This window comes from Dicentrarchus labrax, unplaced genomic scaffold, assembly GCF_905237075.1.
Source record: "Dicentrarchus labrax unplaced genomic scaffold, dlabrax2021, whole genome shotgun sequence".
In the NCBI taxonomy this organism is placed as follows: Eukaryota; Metazoa; Chordata; class Actinopteri; family Moronidae; genus Dicentrarchus; species Dicentrarchus labrax.
The window spans coordinates 35,611,095-35,618,662 of NW_026136719.1; the positions used below are offsets into that span (position 1 = coordinate 35,611,095).

The following is a 7,568-nucleotide window of genomic DNA, read 5'->3' on the forward strand; positions in this document are numbered from 1 at the left end:
TGAAAATTAATTTTGTCTAGTCAATCTATCAATCACAATCAGTCGCTACTGATTGACAGATTGACTGATTGTCAATCTCAATCAGTCAATCAGTCAATCTGTCTCCGTCTCCGTGTCGATCTAAACTGACAGATGACACAAACACGCTGCGGTGTTTTGAACTCTGACACCTGTTTCGTTTTATTTATGCTCGCTATATTTATCCTTTGTATTTTACATTAACTTTGACATTGTATGAAAGCTGAGACTTTATTTAATTAGAAACACGTACAAACTGAAAATAGCCCAACATTTTATTTTCTTGTAAAAACGTGTTTCTACACAAACGGGCCGCTGCGACATCCGACTCCTTTTGATGGAACGCGTCCCATATTTACTAATTATTTAATGTGTATTTCTGAATGTATTTAATAGTCGACACACACTGAGACTGCAGACGTGTTTTATTGATTCTTCTGTGGATTAAACAATCAGACCGTTAATGTACCAAAGATATTTCTGATGGAAGTTACAGGAGCTCCACGTAGTTGGCGGGAAACATCCCGTAGCGTCCGTCCGGTCCGTAACCTCTCCACCAGCCCTCGTCCAGCATCTCGATCCCCGTTATGATGTCATCGGGGTCAAAGGTGATCTCAGTGTCGTCCACTGTGGAGGAGACGGTGAGAACAGCAACATGTACAGTGTGTGTGTGTGTGCAAACTAGCCTACCTATCTAACAGGGGACTTGGGCGTCGTTACACACCCACAAACAGGGGACTGAGAGACCGACAGGGGACTTTAATGGGTCCCCTGTTGGTCATGCTTTAGATCAACCTAAAATCATGTGGGATGTGCTCTGGTGAACCTTTTAGCATTTTTGCCAACAGGGGACTTAAAGGTGCGTGTGAGTGTTTAATCCATATTCGGCCTTGACTCTGCAGGCTGGAGCAAGGATTTCAACGACGTCGTTTTTAACACACCTTCTGGGTGAGAATGGCTCAAGCCCCAGGCCGTCTTTCAGACTGAAGAGGGGCGATTACAAAGGCTAAAAAAATAAATATAAAGGCTCAGCTATAGTGAAACATGATTTGTTATTATGTTTCTGTGACAATAAGGCTCACCTTCAGTGGATGTTTTAAGTTTCAAAATTGAAATGGTATTAACATAAAGAGCTGTCCAAAAGATAAGATGGACTTTATTGATCCCACACTGGGGAAATTCACAAAAAGGAGTCAAAAGGAGTAAAAAGTATTTTAAGAAAAGTAAAAAAACAACCAGGATTAGTACCAAATTAGTAATAAAGTGGTCAGCAGTAAGATCCTTTCTTTTAAGTTTTAATTAATAAACTTGACATCAGACTTTGACTTTCCCTTTAAAGTGGCTCAGTCCCAAAATACTCACTGACCACTTTTCACAAGCACTGGATGTCAATCAGTTTTTCAATAAACAAGCTCAGTTTGCAATTCTTCTCAATAATTGTTCATTCTCAGTACATAAAATGTGTGTGTGTGTGTGTGTGTGTGTGTGTGTGTGTGTGTGTGTGTGTGTACATACCAGCTTGGTAGTCATACAGAGCTTTGGCCTGGATATTCTGTCCACTGGGCTCCATGTTGTGGTCTTCAGTCTAATAATAAATACAAATAAATAAATAAAAATCGTAGCCTGTGCAGGTGTACCATGAGGTCGATGTGGCTCGTGACACTTGTGTTAGCCTAGCTTAGCATAAAGACTGGAAGCAGGGGGAAACAGCTAGCCTGGTTTTGTCCAAAATGATAAAATATGCTTTCAAACACCTGGGACCAAACACATTAACCAACACCATAAGTTACAATGGATGTTAAACCTTGGTAGACAATGATTTGTAGACACAGACACAGAAAAACAAATGAAGGAGAAGAATAAATCTTCCTCTGAATGAATTAAACATCAGCGCAGACTCACTGTGGAGGTGTGCTCGTAGAAGTTCTCATACAGGTCCTCCTCCGTCCCAGCTGGCTGCGTTGCCTCGTACAGATCAACCTGAGCCGGAGTTCGTTCTGTACAAATATTAATGCAGTGAAGTTAAAAGTACCTAAAATCTGTATTCACGTACAATTATTGAAGGAGATATTAGAGGTTGTATTATTGCCCTTATACCTGGAGGAGCTTCATCTGCATCATCATCAAACTCATCCGACCACTCCTCCTCTTCTGTGTAAACTGTGGATCAGTGACAGAAACAGAAACACTGGACCTTTAAGTTCCAGGGACATTATTTTACCCCCTAAAGAGTTCTTTCAGCTGAAGAGTGACTGAGAGAGGGGAGAGAGAGAGAGGGGAGAGAGAGAGAGAGTCTGACCTGCAGCTGGAACAGGTGAGCCTGCTCTCTGGTCTGTCTTTGGTGGGGCTGGGGAGACAGCTGCAACAGGTGAGTAAGACAGCACAGGTGAGACAGGTGAAACAGGAGACAGGGGGTTCATGGAGGAGGCCGGGACCGCAGCCGGAGCTGGAGCATAGTGAGGCTGCTCCGGGCTCTCCCTCTCAGAGGATTTCTGAGACAGAAACGGACTCTGGAGCTTCCCTGGGAGTGAAAACAGGAATGTAATGAGTTATTATTATTATTATTATTATTATTATTATTAATGGATGTGTGTGCTGGTCACCGGGTCTGGATGCAGCAGGAGACGATCTGTCGCTGGCCTCGAAGCTCTGCTCCCTCTGTTTGAATACGTCTCTGGGATTGAACGATCGCTGAGATATCAGTGATTTGGCTTCCTGTGAAAGACAACGAGAGCTTAAAGAGACATAAAGTATTTGTTGCTGGTTTGGGCTCAGCTAAAAAACATATCCCATAATGCAACTCAGTACAGCTTCTTTCATTCACTTACTTTCTGCCAATATTTGTAACTTTAATGTAATGGAATCAAATAATTGATTTATATTTCCATGTAATTGTCTGTGTAGGTTTGCAGTCACACTCACATTCGCTTTCTGCACCGATGCTGCAAAGTTGATTCCCGTCTTCTTGGTTTCGTTTTCCTGCTGGCTCTAAAACAGACACAAGGCGTTATCTGTACGTTGTTTTTATAATTATTTCTTAAAGTAAACACCATTAAAAAGAAAGATTCTGGTTTATTACAAATATTATTCAGTTCTCTATTAACCCTCAGTTAATTTTATTATTGAGGCTTTTGTTTGACGTCGTTTAGACACCTGCCTCTTTGTCTGTCTGATACAATATTTCTGTCTGTTAATATTCTCATTTTTCTTCATTATTAGCCCTGATTTATTCACCATCTTTCCCCAGGTACTCGGTATCGACTTGATATTGGAATCAGTATGAGGACAAAATGATATTGGAACATCTCTCATCCTAACAGACAGAAATATCGTACAGTCCAAACCCGGCATCAAGAAGGTTTGTAGCTTAGCTTTAAGATGCTTTTGGGAAATGAGGCCCAAGTCTACAAAGAGCTCTCATCTAACTCCAATCCTGGTCCCATCAAATTCAGGGTCCAATTCAAGGTTCTGTTTCAGTTCAATCAGCTCACCATCCGCTGCTGCTCTCTATCTCTGTCCTCTTCTTCTCGCTGCTTCTGATAAATCCTGCCACAAACACAAAAAGCACCAATCAGAGGCTTTGATTCTTTCTTAATGTGTGTGTGTGTGTGTGTTTGTTGTGTTTGACTTACTTCTCTTGCTCAATCTGCTGAGCTCTCTCCTTCGCTTTCCTCTCCCTCTCCTTTGCCTGCCTCTCGTCCATCTCCCTCCTCTCCCTCTCCAGCTTTTGTCTCTCCTCCTCCGCTCGTTTGTTCTCCTCCCGCCGACGAACTTCTTCATCCCTCTGAAGAAAGGAGTCGTAGTGTTTTAAAACTGAAACTACAGACACTCAGTGTACATACTCAGATACTCAGGATGGATACCTGAGTTTGGACCCAGAAGTCATCCTTTTTGGTTTGTTGAATCTCCTCCACAGCGTTGGTTTTCCGATACACAGAACCCTGTTATATCAGAGGATAAGTTGTGAAATTAGGGGATTATGCTCAAACACAGACATATTTTAGTTTCTGGTTTGCTACACAGGACGTTGGGAAACTGTGTCTCCTACAAATTATGTTTATGAATGATGGTTTCCACAACAAACACAATTTATATTTGAGATTTATAACATTAATATATCAGCAAATAACTATTTTCTATATAAAGATACAGAGTCACATGGTGTCTCTCTCCCTCTGCCTGTGTTGTATCGCAGCCTCTCTGTGGTTTGTTTCCATAGCCGGTCTGCTCCGACTGAAACTGCTGTTTTTATCATCTACGTCGGTGAATTAAGGATTTATTTCCACCAAACCAGAGTTGAACTAACAGGGACGGTGTTGGTGAGTTTTATTCTGTTTCTGTCCAGTTTGAAGTGTGTTTTACAATTATCTGCAAGGTAAAATGACTGGTTCTGTCAGTGGAGGCCAAAGCGGCCATTGTTTTGGTCTGAGATGCTGGTTGTCTAGTGCAACATCTAGTGACGCCTTTTCTTGCCCTGAGTAATTATGTAACTTATGGCAGTAAAGTAACTGTTAGCTTAGCCGGGCTGAGCTGGAGGCTTGGGACTGGGTTCTTAAGCACCAGGGGAGTGTTGGTGTTGGCACTGGAAGCACAGGAGCTTTAGATCTCTCTATAAACATATTTAATAGTGTAAATCATTAATATATTGAATGTCATTTTTCAGGGTTGCATGGTGTCTGCTCACCACGGGTCCTCTGGGTGCGTCTCTGTATTCCTGTGTTTGTTTGTGGAAATTAAAGGTGGCTCCAGACGCTTTGGCCACTTTCTCCAAGATGGTGTCTGGTTCCACGTCGTCCTCTCCCCGAGCGTTTACAGTCACATGGGCTCCCTGTCAACACACACACATCAGAGTTAATGATAACAGGAATTTTAGGGGATTATTATTATAATATAACCTATATCAGTAAAATTAGCATCATCCACTGTCCAAAAATGTTTCTTCTAGTCCCAATGGATCATGATGTTTGATCAATACAATTATATTACATGCATGCCCTGTATCTGCAGCGTTGACCTCTGCCCTGTATCTACAGCAGGTTTTCTACAGCCTTAAAGTGCTAAATCTTTTCACATTTTAATGGTTTCTGTGGATGAAAGCATGCAGGAGTAGAAGTCACCTGGAAAAATTAAAAATGTGAATAATAATTGCATGTTAATAATAAATAAATAAAGACTGAAGATAACAATTGCAACAATCTTGTGTTATTCTTTATGTTCTTTTAACTGTACGTTTATGTTGCAACCATGTTATTTGTCTCTTTAAATAAACTGTCAGATAAACAAAACAACACAGAGCCTCAGAATCAGACCTGCAGCCAACAAATATTTGTTATATTTGTAATATATTCACTCATAGTGTCTCACAACCAGCAGACAAAGAGTGAGATTCTTCTGCTGGATGGATTTGTTATGGATGTAATCAATCACTTTGTCAGAAACACAAACAAGAGTTTGACTTTCACAGTTTAATAATAGAATATCAAAGTCACACTTACCTTCAGGAAGTTGGCCATCGAGCTCACATGGTTGGCATATAAACCTTTTCGAGAGTCCTTCACACCTTCACCTGTCTGTTCATACACACACACACGCGCGCACACACACACACACACACACACACACACACACCTATAAACTCCAGGAACCGATCCAAGGATAACAGTATTTGTCTTTGTCTTTGTTGTGTGTCTCACCCAGTTTATGAGGACATATTTGGGCAGACCAGAGTTTGGGTCTTGGACGCGACAGAAAGCGTACATCACCTTCCCGCTGCTCAGCTCCTCCACCATCTGCTCTAATCCACCATCTACACACACACACACACACACACACACACACACACACACACACAGTGTTTTCTAGTAGTTAATGAAATCACTGACCTTTATTATGCACTAAAAGCACCAACAGAGTCTGTAAAATCTCTCTAATCCACTCTTGATCATAAATATTAAATGAAGTCTTTTCAGAGTAATTGGGTGACAATATTATTAGTATATTAACTCAGGTACAGGGTAGGGCAAATAGGGTAAATAGGGTAAATAAGGTAAATAGGGCACACGCTCTACCAAGTGAGGTATCAGGATGCCCCAGGGTAATACATTTTAAAGTCTATGAAATACAACATGTTAAACTAGTTGTTCTCAAGCTTTTTGAGTTGTAAGCTCTAATAAAAAACAATCAGTGTGTAGTTGTGTGTCCTTGTTTCACAGTCTCTGAGCTGTTATATCAAATAGACATTTCACCTCTAAAGTTTTATTTCATTAACTGTGTGAGGTCCCAAGAAGTCAAATAGTTTTTAATACTTTATAAAAACAAAGAAAAGTAAATAATGTAGATAAATATGTGTATCAAAACGTATTAACTTTCCTCTCTCATTAATCATCTGACATCCACTCAGATTGATCTGGTGACCTTTGGAGGGGCCCGAGCTCTAGGTTGGGAAACAGTGGACTAAACTAACATAAGACGTTTTACTGCACTAAACTGACAATACTACTTACTACTAACTACTTTTACTGCTGATACTTTAACAGTATTAATCAGATATCAGTCACATTTTACTGCACTATATGTGTTTTTACTGCTGATACTACTTTAGAGTTAAATAGTCTTCTGATCAGGTCTTACCTCCTTTTTCTGCCAGACGAATGTCGTTACTGTTGCCTTCGTAAGTAAACAAAGCCCTGAAAACAATATTGATCCTTTGATTACAGAGTTCAGTCAACAAGGAAGTGACATTTGTAACTGTATCATAGACAATCGATCAGAGACTGCTCACCAGTTTGTAGCTGACTTCCCGTCCACCACTTCTTTATAAGCAGCCATAAGTTCCCGACCGTTCTTACTCAGATTCACTGCCATTATTCCTCTTCAGGTTTCCTCATTCACACAGACTGCCCGTAATCCAGCACAGATCCAACAGAGCCTCAGGAGATGTGGCTGCCGCTGACAGCTTCCCAGAAAAACACAGACGGGTCAAAACCTGATCGATTAATTCCAGTTCTTTGCAGTAAAACCTCAAAGCTGAATGGCTACGACTGATTTATTGTGATTTCCAGAGCAGATTTTCCTCCACTCTGGTGTGTCGAACCAGTCGGGGGAGAAGATCAAAACCTGATGAGCCACATTCTTACAGGAGCTGCTCACCTCTGACTTACACTCATCCATTCATTAACACCACAATAATGTATCTGAATGAGAAAATATACATTAATTCAGATTATTCCAGGGTGTGTTCTCCTCTATACAGCCCTCACTGAGAGTCAGGGAAAGCCTCCGGGCAATCAGCATATGAAATGGGTGTGTGTGTGTGTGTGTGTGTGTGTGTGTGTGTGTGTGTGTGTGTGTGTGTGTGAGAAAGACCTGGATGACAGAAAACAGGGTGTGATATGTTTGTGATTGTTGTGTGCAGAGACGGAAGAGGAACAAATGCAGTATCAACCTACAGTACAGCTAGAATGACCCCCCTGTGGTTGTATCATGTAATATATAGAATATATAAGTTCTCATTATATCAGAATGATTCCAGTGAATATACATTGCACATG

At 40.9% G+C, this 7,568-nt stretch overlaps 1 protein-coding gene across 3 annotated transcripts; it reads right to left on the bottom strand.

Annotated features, from left to right (window-relative positions):
• Positions 1-425: 425 nt before the first annotated feature.
• On the bottom strand, positions 426-7,301 carry LOC127351213 (drebrin-like protein B). 3 transcript variants are annotated; one of them, XM_051378530.1, is made up of 16 exons: positions 7,278-7,301; positions 6,800-6,973; positions 6,649-6,704; positions 5,712-5,824; positions 5,514-5,588; positions 4,703-4,846; positions 3,882-3,959; positions 3,651-3,802; positions 3,510-3,564; positions 2,941-3,006; positions 2,622-2,733; positions 2,318-2,539; positions 2,116-2,178; positions 1,921-2,015; positions 1,534-1,603; positions 426-645 (listed from the first exon to the last, which is right to left on the bottom strand). In XM_051378530.1, the coding sequence occupies exons 2-16, from the start codon at positions 6,880-6,882 to the stop codon at positions 509-511; spliced, it is 1,521 nt and encodes a 506-aa protein (XP_051234490.1). In that variant the 5' UTR covers positions 6,883-6,973; positions 7,278-7,301; the 3' UTR covers positions 426-508. The 3 variants fall into 3 exon arrangements, with proteins under 3 accessions (XP_051234490.1, XP_051234489.1, XP_051234488.1); XM_051378529.1 differs by having other exon boundaries at positions 7,168-7,296; XM_051378528.1 differs by lacking the exon at positions 7,278-7,301 and having other exon boundaries at positions 6,800-7,150.
• Positions 7,302-7,568: the final 267 nt, after the last annotated feature.

Excerpts from the sequence above, each read along its gene's own strand:
- LOC127351213 (XM_051378530.1), bottom strand. The coding sequence starts at position 6,882 with ATGGCAGTGAATCTGAGTAAGAACGGTCGGGAACTTATGGCTGCTTAT. Across the intron at positions 3,960-4,702 it reads ACGCACCCAGAGGACCCGTG|GGTTCTGTGTATCGGAAAAC; the intron begins GTGAGCAGACAC and ends CTGATATAACAG. Across the intron at positions 1,604-1,920 it reads TCTACGAGCACACCTCCACA|ACTGAAGACCACAACATGGA; the intron begins GTGAGTCTGCGC and ends ATTTATTATTAG.